The sequence below is a fragment of the Suricata suricatta genome, chromosome 15, assembly GCF_006229205.1.
Source record: "Suricata suricatta isolate VVHF042 chromosome 15, meerkat_22Aug2017_6uvM2_HiC, whole genome shotgun sequence".
Classification (NCBI taxonomy): Eukaryota; Metazoa; Chordata; class Mammalia; order Carnivora; family Herpestidae; genus Suricata; species Suricata suricatta.
Window position 1 is genome coordinate 4,426,327 of NC_043714.1, and position 19,073 is coordinate 4,445,399.

General features: G+C 38.3%; 1 protein-coding gene across 1 annotated transcript in view; it reads right to left on the reverse strand.

Annotated features, from left to right (window-relative positions):
• Positions 1-19,073, reverse strand: part of ST18 (ST18 C2H2C-type zinc finger transcription factor) — a 148,174-nt gene that overhangs the window by 64,691 nt on the left and 64,410 nt on the right. The window contains exon 8 of the mRNA XM_029923786.1: positions 3,674-3,873. Coding sequence (XP_029779646.1) covers positions 3,674-3,873 — 200 coding nt within the window. The remainder of the gene's footprint in view (positions 1-3,673; positions 3,874-19,073) is intronic.

Consider the following 19,073-nt stretch of genomic DNA (forward strand, 5'->3'; position numbering starts at 1 on the left):
GAGTCCTCTGAAAAATCCCAAGTTTTAAGTTTGACTCCTGTAATATAAGTGGAGTTTATGATAAGTGGATTTTAGTTCTGTTTCTGAAAGTATCAACGTTACTTCTATAGACAAATCAGTTTTCCAGGTCTCCTGAATATGTAAATTTTTCTGGGAACAAAAGCCCTAGAAAAATGAATTTATCCTTCAAAGTTCTAAAATCGGGGTGGTTTATTCCTTATTTGTGAGTTTTTGAGAGGTAGAATGTGTTAAAACAATCGATTTACTCAAGAGATACAGAAATGCTGATGCATAGGAGCACATGTACCCCAATGTTCATAGCAGCAATGTTAACAATAGCCAAATCATGGAAAAGCCTAAATGTCCATCACCTGATGAATGGATCAAGAAGATGTGGTATGTATACACAATGGAGTACTACATGGCAATGAGAAAGAATGACATTTAGCTTAGCATGACACCCTCAAGGTCCATCCACTTTCCTACAAATGGCCATATAAGTCAGGCAGAGAAGGACAGATACCATATGTTTGTACTCATAGGTCTAACAGGAGAACAGGAGAAACCTACTGGAGGACCAGGGGGAGGGGAAGAGGGAAAGAGAGTTGGGGAGAGAGAGGGACACAAAACTTGAGAGACTATTGAATGCTGAAAATGAACTGAGGGTTGAAGGGGAAGGGGCGGGGAAAGAGGTGGTGGTGATGGAGGAGGGCACTTGTGGGGAAGAGCACTGGGTGTTGTATAGAAACCAATTTGACAATAAAATATTAAAAAAAAAACAATCATCCCAGCCCCTAGAGCTCTTACAATTGTGATAGATTTCCCTGAGTCATGAGCACATGCTTAGAAACGGAGGACAGAGGAGCACCTGGTGGCTCCAATGGTTATGTGTCCAACATTGCATCCATGGGTTCGAGTCCCGTGTTGGGCTCTGTGCTGACAGTTCAGAGCCTGGAGCCTGCTTCGGATTCTGTGTTTTCCTCTCTCTCTGCCTCTCCCCTGCTCATGCTCTCTCTCTAACACTCAAGAATAAATAAACATTAAGAAAATAAATTAAAAAAAAGAAACTGAGGGACAACACACATGTGGCTAATCTCACTTCCAAGTGACCTTTCTGTCCCCATCTGCACTGGGGAAGCACGTGTGTGGCCTGCCTACCTCCTGGTAGTACTTTGCAAACTTGTTTTTCCTTTGCCCCAGTGAAGAAAGTGCATCTGCACAGGTTTTCCACTATTTCTTCTATCACCATGAATGCCCACCCGCAGCTCTTTGAAAGATAGCCAGTTGAGGGTCTGAGATGTAGTTTGGCCATTAAATGAATTCAAGCTTAGGACCTCAGCCGTCCTGAGCCCTGCTCCCTCTCTTCGTCACCTGAACTGCCTGCTGAAGACACAACTGGGCACACACCTGGATAGAAGATAAAGGCCTTGGGGGACCCGGAGTAAATGAGAGGACAGGTGACAAAGCCTTGTGTGGACTTGGACACTAACTCAGCTCTCTTCCTTTCTGGAGAGAGGGAGTGACTTGCTCTCAGACTGAAGACCACAGAGAGTTTTGCTCTTCCAGCCAGTGATAGGAGCATCTGTGACCCGTCATTTCTGGAAATGTGACTTTGTGATTTGATGTTGTAAAATGCTGCCCTGTCTAGTTTCTGAAGGTAGTCAAAGCATGGTTAGAATTGGATTATGGAGCATGGTTAGCTGGGAAATAATTATTTTGCTTATCCTTCCGTTGTGTCCTAATTATCTTCTTCTCAACACCCATGAGCTGCATTACCTTAAGCACTAAATCTCTTGGGTCTTCAATGATCTCATCTGTAAAATTGTGACCATAATCATACATACCTCTTGTCATTGTTGAGTAGATTAAGTGATATAATTTATATGTCTGGAATATATTAAGAATTCAAAAATCATGGCCACTACCACTATAATTTCAGCATATTCATTATTAGTAGAGCTTCTAGCACTAAATCTAAAAATAGATAACATCTGGGAACCTGAAAATATATGTCCATCAATGCTTGTAAGTGAATGTTTCACTGAATACATTTTGGCAGTTCATCTTCTTGGTTAATATTAAGCATCTATGATGATCACATGACTAACAGAAGGGGCAGGAAGTCAGTGGGCAGAAGAGTCCTGTCCTCAGGGCACTTACAAGAATGTGTTGGTGTAAAAGATGCCCATTAAAAAACATACACGAGGAATTAATGTCAACTAGATGAATTATACATCAAGTCTAACCACATCGATTCGAGGACCTTCCCTAGTATTGGATTCACCTGGCAATTTTCATAAATCAACAAAAAAACTGACCCGCTCAAAGAAACGCAGAGTTAAAGATGACTATAATTTACAGATGACCAATGAGGCTATAAGTCATATGCCAACTACAGAAAACCCAAGATATTTACTTAAACACTGTCAAATCCAAATACAACTTTGTTTTAACTGCAAAATCCCAAACTACTCACAAGCCGAGATTACCACAGATCTGATGGTTGTGCTCTGACATTTGTGTTCATTCAGTCAGTACACTTTTACAGACTTTCTAGTAATACCTATCACTATTACTATAATTATTTAAATAATAGATATTCATGGTCTAAGAACTCACTGCTTTGGGCTTGTATAATACATACATCTTTTCAACTAACATCTTATTGAGTGCATTTTGATTCCTTAAAAAGCTGCATTCAGAAAAGACGCATTTCATAGAATCTATGTACATCTTGTTTCATTTTCTAACTAGTCAAGCTTTAGATTTCCATTTATTGTTTTCATAGCTTTTGGAGATATTTTGCATGTCCTTCAATTTCAGCCTCATGCATAAAGTGGTTGGTGATGGTCCAACTCCTGGAGGTGCTGTGACTGCCATGAACCAAATAGAAGTAACTATGAACTGGGGAGAAGCACATCCTAAAATTTCAAAATAGTAACTACATATCACTTAGCATGGAAACAGCATTCATGAGTGAGTGAAGAATCAAATTCATGAAATATAATGCATGCCTAAAGATAAATGAAAAATATTTATTTCTGAACTAAGGGGCACAGTGATACATTTTCTATAATCCAGCACTTGCCCACTGAAGGAGACCCTAGAGGCCGACTTAGGACCCTTCTGCTTATCCATTGCTGTAAGTGTTTATTTTTAGAATGGTAAAAATACTACGGTCACAGACCACCTGCATTAGTCTGTTATTACCAACTGTATTGGGGGGAGGGGCTAAATAATACTCTGCATGTTTATAAAACAAAAAAGTAAATGCTTTATTTTTATACATCCTATCTTAAGTACTTAAGCATAAATATATCCTTTAATTTTTAAGGGTTCTTTCAGGGATAAACATCCATCCTATTAGGGAGTCAAGGTACTCTTTAAGGCTTAGTATCTTTTATTATCTTCAAAAAGAGGCACAGTCCAATTCTATGCTTTTGAAAATGGACTCAGGGCAAAGACTCTCTATGGCTTATATTTAGACTCTCCACAGTTACTGACTAAAAAACATCGGCCCTCAGTAACCAACTGCTGAGCAAAATACATGTTTACTTTTGCTTCCACATGGGAATTTGCTTTTATAGCCACACAGATTATATACTCTACATAAGTTAAGAGTGAGTTTTTGGTGCCCAGGAGTAGACAAACTTGGGGCCACCCCCATTGCTACCTGTGGTGGTGTGATTGCCAGCTTCCGGGAGGCCATCTTCCTCCTCTGCCTCAGTCCTCTCATCACATTCTTCTCTGCAGTCCATGTTTGGGCTGTAGTGTCGGGGCTTCATTAGCAGGGATTTTCTCTTGTTGACGGGGACCCCCAAAGCCTGCTCTGCTGCTCTCCTCTTCTTTGCCATGGAGCAATCGTAGGCAGCACTGCAGTGATTGAGGCACATTAAGAACATGGAGAAAGACTTTACTGCTACTTGCCATTTGATTTCCATGAAGTGTAACCCAAAGCCTGTGGAAACCTGGGACCAAAGGTTTAGGGTTAGTTGTTGGCACTAATGAAAACAGCCCATCCATTGAATCTACTGAACTGTGTGGATTCTATTTTACTGCCTATCAGAAGAGTTTAAAAAAAAAAATCATCCTTAATCCTGAGTAAGCATATGTTAATCTGTGCTTTGCTTGGCACTACATTAAATACCCAGGGAGGGATGAAACAAGATTTGCACTGGTTTGCTAATCCTAAGAAACAGCTAATGTGAAAAATATACCACCAGACACACAAAAACACGTGTCCAGTATGGATAAATCACAAGGTTTTTCAAAGAGTTGTGTGCTACCCAAACTGCTTATCTCTGCCACAGTTGTGCCTCAAACTTGAGATGCCACGTCCTGAGCTTTGACCTAAAAGGAGAAAGCATAAAGGGAGGGGTCATCTGGGAACATTCTCAGCTGGGAACCACCCATCTCCAGCCGCACAAAAACAAAAAAATAAAAAAAGGTGAAAAGATGCGACCTGGCAGTCTGCCTTTTGATCCTCACCCATTTGGCAGACAGAACAAAAAATAAAAGGAGGAGAAATAAGATTGGATTTCACAAAAATGGACAACAGTTTATCCCTATTCTTGTCCTCATATGATTTTATTTGGAAATGGTCCTGAGGGCGGCCCTTCGAAAACAGATTTCCTACATATAGCTCACTCAGAATTAATGCAGATCACTCTCTGTGCTGAAGTTAAAAGAAACCTTCTCTTGGCGAAATTCAGGAAGATCAGAGGGTTTAGCCCACAGTGAGTCTGTGAGAGATATTTATTAAATGCCCTTTGAGGAAAAAATGCAAAGCCTTAGAAGCAAAGATCCAGAATAGAGAATCTTAGAGTAATAAGATATTACTTACTCCATCACACAAAAAAATGATTGGATGCTCAGTAATATTATCAAGTAGACAAAGGCCTTACATTGTTCTCTTGGGAACATCGATGCAGAGATGGTGGCCCTGTTCATAAAAATTATTTGATTATAGTCGTACATGAATTCTTGAACTTAGAACAGTAGATTTAAAAAACTTCAGAGGGAGAAAAATAAGGCAATTCCTTCAAGGAAAAAAGGACTCTAGAAGGAGAGATAACCATGAGGGTTGGAAATCTCTCTCAAAAAAAAAAAAATTAAAAAGTGGATAATTGAAAATTATCCCACAGAAAAACACAAGGACCTTCCCAAATAAACTAATTTCCCTTTGCAAAGTCTCTCTGATGAGCCCAAATTTAAAGTGACCCTGTACAGAAGATGGAGCAAAAGAGAGTATAACCAGATGACTACGGTGGCAAAGGCTGTAGAAAGTAGAAACCTACATGGCCTAAATCTGCTGGTTGTCAAAAACAGGTCTACAGCGTGGGGTTGTGGTTAATGGGAGTGCGCAACTCGAACTAGAACTACCCTTACATGACTCTTTATTTGTCAAGGAGACAGACCTTGGAAGGAAGAGGGATGAAGAAACTTATCAAAAGGGATACATTTCTAGGTATGTGAGGAGAGTTCAAGAACATCACCAAGCTAGTTAGTGTCTCCTGAGTCAAGTGAACTTCCAACAAAGATGCTCAGAAAATATACAAGACCACTAAACTATTATCTCAAACCAGGAAGATTCATAGAAAATGAGAGAGGCTCGTGGTGGATGTCATTCAGGTATTAAAGCAGGGAAAGAAAGCGAATTCTAAAAACCATGTTAAGCATACCATTTGTGTTTGGGAAAAGGCCAGGAAAGTTTTGTCAGGGCCAGGAAGTACTGAACAGCAAGACCCGGCTGGTAGGGCTGGTTAACTAACTGATTGATCAGGAAAATGTCATTTCATTCTTTGATGGTTGATGAATGAGATTGAACATCTATTACTTGTAAGATCCTTACAAGCTTCATCTCGTTAATACTGTTATCCAAATTTACCTAGAAAGACAAGTATCATTCTCAGAATCACATATCTGGTCATTGGTGTGGCTGATATTTGAATCCCAAGCTGCTAGACCCCAGATCTCAGGCTTTTTGCTATGTGTTGCCAAATTAAAGCAATGCATTTTGCTAATTTCCATATGCATTTGACAACCTGGATCAACTGGCCACCTTTCTAACTGAAGGAAGCTGCCAATCACAGGACTTTGGCCAATGATTTAGGTGCAGGTATGTAGGACACTCATCAGATCTGGAGGGAGTACTGAGTTGCAGTAGTGAGAATCATGTTGCAAAGTGTAATTAAGATGCCCAAAGTGTCCATTGTCTGGATTCGTAGAGTGAGCCTATTGAGATATTTAATGGTAATAAAAATCAAGTTCGGTGTTTAGGTCCAAATAATAACTGTACAAGGATGAAGGGGCTAGGTAAGGTTTTATTGAAAGTACAAATTTAGCTTAAAATGTATGGTTGTGTTTGATCATGTGTAGGAAGTTTCTTAAGTAATATTATCTGTGTAATCTGGAAAAAATAATTGTATTTTTTGGAACATCAAATTCATTATGCCTCGAATAGGGATAATAATTTCAATGTCACATGTTATGGACAGAGAAGGTAACATCTGTGCTGTGAGTGACTAAAATAGGTCAAGACAGAACTGTTCTGACTCCCAGCTCAGTGCTCCTTGGACTCTGTCAACAGCAGACTGATGCTGTGACAATACAACCTCACAAACTCTCTCGTTCATACATTGCATAGATTTATGCATGCTTATATGCCCATAAAGGAATTCTAATTTTTTACATATTATTTATATTTATATAAATTATACGAGATTTATACATAACATTTGCTTTAAATCTCACATTCTGTGCATTTCTCCATTGCAAAGTAGCCATGGCCCAGGCAGCATTTGGAGCTAAAATGAAAGGCTTTATAATAAATATTACCCTTTGTGTGTGCATGGAAATGGTCCCTTTCCCTAGTTTTCCCTGAGGGCACACTATTTTGGCTTTATTGTGACACTTCACTGTGACACTGCAATGAGGGAAAGCCATGCTTTACATGTCACTGAAAGAAATGCCACAAAATGCTAACATATCTTCTCAAGGTTGCCAGAAATAATTTCCACTGGGTTGTGTTTTCCCATCTGCGGAGCTCTGAAATGTTAAGGAAATAAATGAGCTCTATTATCTATATTTTTCTAGTAGATGAGAAAGAAAGAGAAAAAATACACTCAGCCCTGCATTTATTGTTCTATTCAATCAAACTGTTGCTTTAAACATCCAGAGTCCTCGAGGGAACTTTATCAATGCACCAAACACCTTTCAACACCACATTTTCATATCTGTGTGGTTTTGACTTTATTAAAATATCTTTAAAAGATCTGTATATTTACTTGAGAGAAATTTTTGGTTACATATTTGAGAAATGCTTCCATTTAGAAGCTCGGAGTCGAATTTGAAATGGTATTCCCTTTGATGATAACATATGGCTAAAATTTCATTCAAAACAATGATTGAGAAAAACAACAATTAGATAACTTTAATGATGGACTCAGGGCTGGAAGTATGTTTAGAAGTCACATCCATTGATGGTTCAGATTTCAAAAAAGAGTACAACAAATTAGGCAACTGTGAATCTCCAAAGTCTGCCCAATAAACACTGGGCTCTATAGTTTTCCAGCTTGTATTCCACAGGAATAAATTCTCAGGGCGAGTTACAAGAATACATGTAACAAATTTAAAAATGCAGGTTCAGCAATAGATATACTCTGAGTGCCCTCCCCTCAAAAAAGGAAATAGAAAAATCAATGACAGTTATGAATCCCTGAGCCTATGGAAATTATTTATATGTTCCATTTCTATGGAATATTCATAGTAGGTATTCCTATGGATTTCCTTTAATCAGGAAAACACCACAAACTTGTGGAAAGGAACCAAGAAGCATACATTTGAATTAAGATGATGGGCAGTAAAGAACAACAGTATGATGACTGAAAAAGTAAAAGAAATTAAATTATTATTACTTTCAGAGACATGATTATATTTAAGGAAAATCCAAAAAAATCTACAGATAAAATATCAAAATCAGAAAACACATTTAATAAAGTCATTAAAATTATTTAAGATTCTATAAACCATCAAGAAAAAGTTAGAGGGGCTGCCTGGGTAGCTCAGTCGGTTGAGAGTCTAGGCTCAGGTCATGATCCCAGGGTCATGAGATCAAGCCCCACATCAGGCTCTGTGTTGAGCATGGAGCCTGCTTAGATTCTCTCTCCCTCTGCCCTTCTCCCCCACTCACTATCTCTCTCTCAAATAAAAAAGTTTTTAAAAATTAGAGGGGCACCCGGGTGGCTCAGTTGGTTAAGCCTCCAACTTCGGCTCAGGTCAGATCTCACATTCGTGGGTTCAAGCCCCATGTCACGCTCTGTGTGGACAGCTAGCTCAGAGCCTGGAGCCTGCTTCCGGTTCTGTGTCTCCTTCTCTCTCTCTGCCCCTCCCCCTCTCATACTCTGTCTCTCTTTGTATCAAAAATAAATAAAACATTAAAAAAAGTTTTAAAAATTAGAAAAAAGTTAAAAAATAAAACCGTTTACAATGCACAGATATATAAAATACTTAGGAATAAATCGAAAAAAGATGCATAAGACTTACACACAACAATATTTAAAGAAAATTAAAGAACTAAAGAGAGAAATAAAAGATGTGCATGGAATAAAAGACTAAGTGTTAGGAGATTTCAATTCTCCCCAAATTTATCCATTTAGAGTCAATGAAATTTCAAATAAAGTTCCAAGAATATTTTTTTTTTTTTAGAAACTAACAAGTTAAGGGACAACTGGGGGTCTCAGTAGGTTAAGCATTCAACTCTTGGTTGTAGCTCAAGTCATGATCCCACCATTGGTGAGATGGAGCCCTGCGTGGAGCTCTGCCTTCACAGTGCGGAGCCTGCTTAGGCTCTCTCTCTGACCCCCACACTCACATGCGCACTCTCTCGCTCTCAACAAATAAACTTAAAAATAGAAATTAACCACTTAATTTTAGAATTATGAATTCTATGAAAATGAAAAGAACCAAGAACAGCATATACCATCTTGAAGAAAACAACAAAGTGAAAGACTTATAGTTTTAAATGTTTAAAGTTTAAAACATTTGGGGCACCTGAGTGGCTCACTCAGTTAAGCAACCGACTTCGGCTCAGGTCATGATCTCACGGTTGGTGGGTTGGTGGGTTTGAGCCCTGTGTTGGGCTCTGTGCTGACAGCTAGCTCAGAGCCTGGAGCCTGCTTCATATTCTGTGTCTCCTTCTCTCTCTGACGCTCCCAGCTCATGCTCTATCTCACTCTATCTCTCAAAAAATAAATAAGTGTAAAAAACAATTTATTAAAAAAAGTCAATATTTATCATTAATCTGTAGTACTTGACATAGAGTGTTGTGATGCAAGCATAAACAACTAGACCAATGTAACACAACAGATATTCTGTCCACTGGGTCCAGAAATAAGCACACACACATATGGTCAATTTTTGACAAAGGTATCATTAAGAAAAGGGTAGTTTCCTCAGTGAATGGCACTGAGTCAATTCATATCTATCTGGGTAAAAAATGTCTTGACTTCTACGTTATAGCATATACAACAAACAATTCCAAAAGAATTATGATTGAAAAGGCTAACAAGAGAGTAGAAAAAGTAATCCATTGAGTGGGAGAAGGTATTTGCAACACATCTTTACTTAAAAAAAAAAAAAAACCTTACATACAGAATATATAAAGATTTCTTGCAAATAAATAAGAAAATGACAGTCAATTTTTTAAAAAGTGGGCAAAAGATATGGGCAGGCACTTACAAAAGAACATAAATGAAGAGATGTTCAGGCTCTTTCAACTCTGAAGAAATGCAAAAATATATATTGGTTGCTTGGCTAATAAAATAATAACAATAAGTGAAATCCTCTAAAACCTCTCCCTTCCCATAACCAAAACAGTAAATCCAGAATCTTATATTCGAGAAAGAATAATAAAGATTAGTGCCATCCTTGAACTTAGAGGCCAATATAGTCAGTGTTCCCTATAATTTTTCCATTAAATCACCAGTGCAGACCCTAACAAGAATGTTCCTGGTGATTAACAGCAGACTACCACAAACTCAAACAAAAAGTTTGAGTAACTAACTGCAGCAGCTAGATCAAAAATGGAATCTTTGCTCTAGGAAATTAACACAGACTCAAATATGTGTTTTGCAGTGACTGACATGGCACATTTCTTTCCTATCTTTATCAGAGAGAACAACCAGGACAGTCAGCATTCCAATGATAAGGAAAAGGGTGTTGTTCTAAAGTCTTGGTGAAGACGGAGCAATTCTGCCGCCCCTGAACATAATACAAGGTGAAGGAAGCTGAGTAATCAGACACCCCACAAAATGTCACATTGGTAAATTCTGTTGATGACATCATGTTGCCAAGAACAGATAGGAAGTAGCAAGTATTTTGGAAGCTTTGGCAAGACATCCGTGTTTCAGAGGGTGTAAGATAACCCAGCAAAGATTCAGGGGAATGCCGTATCAGTGAAGTTTTCAGGAGTTCAGTGGACTGGAGCATTCTGGGTCTCCCCATTTACAATAAAGAACAATTTATCACATCTCACACTTTCCACCACTGAGAAGGAAGCAAAGTGCTAGATTAGCCTCCTTAGGTTTGGGGGACAGCATATTCCACACTTGGGAATATTGTTCTGATCCATAAATTGAGTGACAAGGGAGGTGGAAAGCTTTGAGAGGGCTGCAGAGATGATCCAGGCCACACAGTGGATTGCCTTGCTTGTTGGACATGAAACCCAATAGAGCCTATGGTATGTTTAGAGGTATCTGTGACAAAAGAAAAAGATACTAATGGAGTTCATGGTAAGATCTAATGGAAGAATCACAACATAGATCCACAGGTTTCTGGAGGAGGGCCATAACCCTGCAGCAAAGAATTAGAAATTCTCAAAAAACCAGCTAGCTAGCAGGCTGGCTACCCTGGCCCTGAGGTGTATGGGGGGCGGCAGCGTGTTGCTGAGGAGTGAGGAATAGTCGTGCCCCACGTCCTGAAGGGGCAGGCGGGCAAGCCAGGTGAACCCCAGGAAAGTGGGTCGGGTCAGGAGGGGCAGACTGTCTTCTGTGTTTCAGGTGGGCTTATTGTGCTAAGCGCCCGTGGGTCACTGGTTCTCCAAGTGCCAGGTGTGGGCAGGTGGTGGCACTGTGCCCCCGCCAACATTGTGCCCTTATGGAGAAGGCACTGACCTGTTCTGACCCCGTGAGTCCCCCTCTTCCGACGTGCCTTTTGCACCCCTCCCATTAAGACAATAAGTCACCTCCCAACTGGGAGCCCCCTTTTCTTTCTCTCTCCTCCCCCCAGTCTTTGCTGGCACCCAGCCACCTGCCCAAGAGTGTCTCCTCATCTCTCACCCCCTCACCCTTGTGCAGCCTGGCTAATTTTATAAGACCCTGGGTTGGTGCCCAGTGATTTATTTTTCTTATAATTTAAACAGGCCCAGCAATGTTGGTTCTATTTAATAGACACAAGATAATGTTAGAGGTTTTAAAGTGATTAAACATGTAGACTATGCAAACAACGCAAAACAAAAATCTGCTAGGCTAGAGATAGGATCCCTGCCTGAACTGGAGGCCAGAGATGGCTATCGTGAACTGGTTTTGTTAGATTCACCAAGTCATGGTGTCAAGAAGGTGTAGATGTAACCTCATAAGATGGAAGGGCCAATATAAGGCTGAAGCAAATCTAGAGGAAACAAGCAAGATGAGCAATCAGACCTCCATAATATCCACCACTGTGCACCTCACCCCCAACTGCCACAGTTGAGCCACATGGAGGGTCCTGAATATCAGATACAAAGGAAGAGAGGATGAACCTGATTTATAAGTGAGTTGGTTCAAGCATATAAATGCAATTGGAAAATAGGCTAGAGGTCACCCCTTACGGGCAGCTCTGAAAGGACACAGAGAACAAGTCTTCCCAGTGGGCAGAGCTGCAGGACAGGGCAGGGATGCAACTAGTCCTCCGCCTTGCATGAAGAGGAAAGTTGCCGAGGTAAGGAAATATATGTACCCACAGGCAAAGTGAATAGTTTAGTTAGTCAGGTGGGGACAGAGATCAGGGACAAGAAGGTTTGGGGAAAAGGCATGTGAGTGGAATTATGAAAGTTAGGATGAAATTCACATTCAACACATACCAGGGAATAAACATTAAACCACTATCCGGACATAATGGCCTGGTCAGACACCAGCCAGGCTCTGTCTTTAGCTTTCAGAGGCTCTTGCAATGAAGTCATTCATGGAGTAGACTCAGGGGCAGGGGATGAGGCACTGAATAGACCGAAAACATGGATTCCCACCAAGACTGATTCAGCTACACTCACAGCCCAATGTCCAGTCTGTCAGCAAAGAAATAAATGTCACACACCCAGTATGACACCATCTCTTGAGAAGGCCAGCCAGGGGGCCCTTTTCATTCTGGAAGGAGCAGCAATTTAACTTGACTGGGATTGACACAAATTTTGGATATGGATTTGCTTTTCTTGCCTTCAGAGCCTCACAGCCCCACTCTCCGAGGGCTTATAGAATATTTGTTCCACCAACAAGAAATTCTCATACATCTCATTGGCCCAAGGGACCCTGTGAGGAAGATGACTATGGGAACAAAATAGTTGGAAATACTGTTATTATCACTTACCACACATCACAGAAATGGCTAGCCTGATGGAGTGATACAATGGCTTCTTGGAGGCATTGCTGAGATGCTACCTTTGGAGGTGACACCCTGCCAAGATGAAATCATACGGCATTTGGTTTTCTCCATCTGACTGATTTCACTTAGCATAATACCCTCAAAGTCCATCCGTGTTGTTACAAATACAAGATTTTATTCTTTTTTATGGCCGCATATTCCAGTGTGTGTGTGTGTGTGTGTGTGTGTGTGTGTGTGTGTGTGTGTGTGTGCGCGCCCGTGTGTGCACATGCATGCGTGACATCTTCTTTATCCATTCATTCATTGACACTTTGTTTCCATATCTGGGCTATTGTTAATAATGTTGCAATGAACATAGAGGTGCATATATCTTGTCAAATAATTTTTTTTGTTTTCTTCAAGTAAGTATCCAGAAGTGGAATTGTTGGAATATATGATAGTTGGCTTTTTTTTTCTTTACTTTTTTGAGGAATCTCCTTTCTGTTTTCCATAGGGGCTCCACAAATTTACATTCCCACCAACAGTGCACAAACATTCACTTTTCTCCACATCCTCACCAAGTCTTACTTATTATTTCATTTCTTTTTCATAACAGCCATCCTGGTGGATATGAGATGATATCTCATTGTGATTTTGATTTTATTTTACTGATGATAAGTGATGTTGAACATATTTCCATATGTCTGTTGGCCAACTATATATCTTTGGGAAAATGTCTATTCAGATCTCTGCCCATTTTTGAATTAGATGGTTTGTATTTTGTTGTTGTTATTGTTGTTGTTTTTGAGTTGTAAGAGTTCTTTATATATTTTGGATATTAATCCTTTAGCAGATATATGATTGGCAAATATCTTCTTCCACTGAGGTTGTTGCCTTTATGTTTTCCTGATGATTTCCTCCACTATATGGAAGCTTTTTAGTTTGATGTAGTGCTGTTTATGTTACTCTAGTTGCCATTGCCTTTGGAGTCAGATCCAAAAAGTATCACCAAGAGCAAAGCCAAGGATCTTACTGCCTATGTTTTCTTCTAGGTGTTTTGTGAGTGTTGGTCATATATGCAAATCTTTAATCCATTTTAAGTTAATGTGTATGGTATTCGATAGTGGTCCAGTTTCATTCTTTTGCATGTAGCTGTCCAGTTTTCCCAACACTATCTATGAAGAGATTGATCTTTCTCTTCTGTCATGAATTAATCCACCATATATGTGTGGGTTTATTTATGAGCTCTACATTTTGTCCCATTGATCAATGTTTCTATTTTTTTTTTTTGGTGAAAAAAATTTATATTTAGATTTAGCCAGCTGGACTCAGTTTAGATGATCTCAATTTTGTTGGCAACATCCACAGCATCATGGTCAACAGTTAGTCAAACATATGCTTTCTTTTCTCCATTGGCCCTGATCAGAATGTTGACGTTGGCCACATCAATGTCATAGAGCTTCTTCACAGCTTGTTTGATCTGGTGCCTGTTGGTCTTGACATCCACAATGAACACAAGAGTGTTGTCTTCTGTTTTCTTCATGGCTGACTCAGTAGTCAGGGAGAACTTGATGATGGCATAGTGGTCAAGCTGGTTTCTCCTGGGGGCCTTCTTCTGAGGATATTTGGGCTGCCTTCAGAGATGCAGTGTTTTGGGCCGCTGGAATGTAGATGATGTGCAGATATTTTTTTATGACTGTGGATGCCTTTCAGCATTGCTTTCTTGGCCTTCAAAGACTGCTTTGGTTTCAGGTTTGGGACATGATCTTCCTTCTTTGCCTTTGGGCCATCTTCGTGAAATGCTGATGTTTCTATTTTTATGCCAATACCACACTGGCTTAATTACTATAGTATCATAATACAGTTTGAAATCAGGAAGTGTGATGCCTCCAGCTTTAATCTTCTTTATCAAGATTGCTTTGGCTATTCAGGTTCTTTTGTGGTTTCATATAAATTTTAGGATTGTCTTTTCCTATTTCTGTGGAAAATGCCATTGGAATTTTGATAGGGATTGCTCTGGATCTGTAGAGTGCTTTGGGTAGCGTGGCAATTTTAACAATATTCTTCCGATCCATGAGCATAGAGTATCTTTCCATTTATTTGTGTCTTCCTCAATTTATTTTAGAGTACAGGTGTTTCATATCCTTGGTTAAATTTATTCCTTTTTAATGCAATTATAAGAATGCTTTTTTAAATTTCTCTTTCTGATGGTCTGTTGTTAGTGTACAAAAACACAACAGATTTTTGTATGTTAATTTTGTTTCCTCCAATTTTGCTGAATTTGTTAGTTCTAAATTTTTTGGTGACGCCTTTAGAAAATTCTTCTATGTATAGTATCATGTCATCTAAAAATAGTGACAGTTTAACTTCTTCCTTACCAATTTTATTGCTTTTTATTTATTTTTCTTATTTGATTGCTGTGGCTAAGATTTCTACTACTAAATTGAATAAAAGTGGTGAGAGTGGATGATCTTGCCCTGTTCTTGATCTTAAAGGAAAAGCTCTCAGTTTCTCATCATTGAGTATGATGTTAGTTGTGTACCTGTTTTACGTTGCCTTTATTATATATATTTCTTCTATACCTGCTTTGTTGAACATTTTTGGCATAAATGGGTGTTAAATTTTTTCAAATACTTTTTCGGCATTGATTGAAATGATCATAACATTTTCATTTTGTTAATGTAGTGTACCACATTGATTTATTTGTGGATGTTAAGTCATCCTTGCATCCTGAAATATAGCCCATTTGATCATGGTATATAATCTTTTTCATGTATTGTTGAATTCAGTTTGCTAATATATTTGTTGAAGACTTTTGCATCTGTGTTTATCAGGGATATTTGCTTATAATTTTCTTTTCTGTGTGTGTTGTCTTTTCTGCTTTTTTGTAGCCAGGTGATGCTGACCTTGTTTGGAAATACTCCCTCCTTTTCGATATTTTGAAAAATTTGGGAAGAATAACTATTGAATCTTCTTTGAATATTTGGTAGAATTCACCAGTGAAGCCATCTGGTATTGGACTTTTGTTTTTGGGGGAGGTTTTGGTTACTGTTGGCATATCTTTGAAAACTGGTCTATTCAAATTTTCTATTTCTTCATTATTCAGTCTTGGGAGATTTTATGTTTCTAAGGATTTATCCATTTCTTCTAGGTTGTCATTTGTTGGCATATAATTGTCCACAGTAGTCTCTTATGATCCTTTGTATTTCTTTGGCATCAGTTGTAATTTCCTCTCTTTCATTTCTGACATATTTATTTGAGCCCTCTCGTTTTTTCTTATTACATCTAGCTAGGAGTTTATTAATTTTGTTCATCTTTTCAAAGAATCAGCTCTCAGTTTCATTGATCTTTTCTATTGTTTTTTTTTTTTTTGGTGTCTATTTCATTTATTTCTACTCTATTTATTATTTCCTTCCTTATTTTCATTAACTTTGGACTGCATTTCTTTTACCTTTTTCTCATTCCTTTTGGTGTAAAGTTAGTTTATTTGAGATTTTGAGTGTAAAGTTAGATTGTTTACTTGAGATTTTTCTTGTTTCTTGATGTAGGCTTGAATTGCAATAAATTTCTATCTTAAAACTACCTTTGTTTCATCCCATAGATTTTGGTATATTGTATTTTCATTTTCATTTGTCTCAGGTATTTTTAAATTTTTCCTTTGATTTCTTCATTGACCCATTGATTATTTAGTAGCATGTTGTTTAATCTCCACATATTTGTGATTTTTCCCAGTTTATTTTCTGTGACTGATTTCCAGTTTCACACCATTGTGGTTTGAAAAGATGCTTGATATAAGTTCAATCTTCTTAAATTTATTTGGCCTTATTTTGTGGGTAACATATGATCTATCTTGGAGAATGTTCCATGTGCACTTGAGAAGAATGTGTATTCTGCTGCTGTTGGATGGTATGTTCTGTTTAGTCCATCTGGTCTAATGTGTCAATGTTTCCTTCTTGATTTTCTGCTTGGATGACCTATCTATTGATGTAAGTCAGGTGTTAAAGTCCCCTACTACAATTGTATTGTCATTAATTCCTCTTTTTAGGTCTGTTAATATTTGCTTGCATATTTAGATCCTCCTATGTATGATGTATAAACATTTATAAATGTTATATTTTCTTGCTGCATTCCCTGCTTATCTTTTATTACAGTTGTTGTTTGTTAAGTCTATTTTGTCTGAAATAAGTATAGTTACCCCAACTCTTTTTTCTTGGTCCAGCATAAAACATCGTTTTCTTACATCGGAGGTAGGTCTCTTGTAGGCAGAATAAAGATGGGTCTTTTTTTTTTTAATCCATTCATCCACTCTTAGTCTTTTGATTGGAGTATTTAGCCCATTTACAGTTAAAGTAATGACAGATAGGTATGTACTTACTGCCATTTTGTTCACTGTTTTCTGGCTGTTTTTGTGGTTTCTGTCTCTTCCTTTCTACTTCTCTTGCCTTCTTCAATTGTGGTGTGATTTCTTTCTTTGGTGTTATTTTTGGATTGCAGTTTCATGTTTTTTGTGTATCTACTATAAGTTTTTGCTTTGTGGTTACCATGGTGCTTGCATATATCAGCCTATATATACTGGTCTATTTTAAGTTGATAGCAAGTTAAGTTTGAACACATTATAAAACTAAACTTTTATTCCCCATTCCCATATTTTGTATTTTTGATGTCACATTTCACTTTTTAAATTTTTTATGTTTCTTAATTATTTTTTATATTTATAGTTCCTTTTTAACACGCTTATCTTTTAACCTTCATATTAGCTTTTTAAGTAATTACTGACTTTACTATATATTTACCTTTACCAGTGAGCTTTTATTTCCATGCATTTTCTTATTACCAATTAGTACCCCTTCTTTCCACTTAAAGAAGTCCCTTTAACATTTCTTATATGGCAAATTTAATGGTGATGAATTACTTTAGTTTTCACTTGTCTAGAAAACCCTCTATCTTTCTTTCAATTTTGAATGATAACCTTACAAGTATAATATCCTTGGTTGGAAGTTTTTGTTTTCAGCATTTCTAACATATCATGATACTTCTTCCTGGACTGCAAAGTTTCTGTTGAAAACAATCCAGTCACACTCTTATGGGGGTTTCTTTGTACATAACAAGTTGTTTTTCTTTTACTGTTTTAAGATTCTGTCCTTATCTTTAATCTTTGACATTTCAATTATGATGTATCTTGGGGTGGATCTCTGGATTAATCTTATTTGAAATTCTGTGGACTTCCTGGATCTATCTGTTTCCTTCCCCAGGTTAAGGGTGTTTTCAGTCATTATTTCTTCAAATAATTTTTCTGTCCCTTTTTCTCTCTTCTCTGGAGCCCCTATAAGTGAATGCTGTTATAATATGTTGTCCTATAAGTCCCTTAAGTTATTTTCACCTTTTAAAATTCCTTTTTCTCTTTGCTGTTCTGTTTGGGGGAGTGTCACTGCCATGTCTTCCAGGTCACTGGTCCTTCCTTCTGTTTCACCCAGTCTGCTGTTGAACCCCTCTAATGTATTTTTCAGTTCATTTATTGTATTCTTCAGTCTGTGGCTTCAGTTTGTTTCTTTCTCATAGCTTCTATCTCTTTGTTGAAGTTCTCTCTGTGTCCATCTATTCTTCTCCCAATATTGGTGAGCATCTTAATGATCATCACTTTGAATTCTTTATCAAGTAAATTACTTATCTTCCATTAAAGGTTTTTTTGTGTGTGTGTTTTGTTTGTTTGTTTGCTTGTTTTTTCCAGGATATTATCTTGTTCTTTTGTTTGGAGCATATTTTTGTTTCTTCATTTTGCTTGACTCTGTGTTTATTTCTTTGTATTAGGTGAACAGCTATCTCTCCCAGGCTTCAAAGGGTAGCTGCAGTTAGACTGAAGGAGTGCTTTAGTCTGCTGTCTATTCAGTGCCCTGACAATGGTAGCCTGCCAAGAATGATCTCTAGTGTTTCAGTCCATTGGGACTGAGAAACACAAGCCCTCATACAAAGCCAGGCATTCAAGGGGTGTCCCCTGTGTGGACTGCATACAACCACTAGGCCAGGGCACACCACCTAGTGGGTTTAGGGCCATGGGGGAGCATCAGGCCAGGTAAGCGTGTCCACTGGCAATATGCACTTTTTTAAAATAGTTTTTATTTATTTTGAGGGGGAAAAGGGCTGCAAGAGAGCAAAACAGAGAATTTGCACTGTCATTGCAGAGTCCAACACAGGGTTCAAACTTACAAACTGTCATATCATGACCTGAGCCAAAATCAAGAGTAAGCCACCTAACTGATGGAGCCACACAAGTGCCTCTGGAAATATGCACTTTTAATGATTATTGTATAATGTTATGTCCTTGATAGTCTGAATATATGGGTCCAAGAAGGAGGAGTGGCTTGGTGTACCATAACTTCCAGTGGCCAACTTGAAGGACTTATACATCCCTTACCCCAAATCTAGGCTGTGTGGGTCTGGTGATCTTAGTTCCCAAAAGGAGA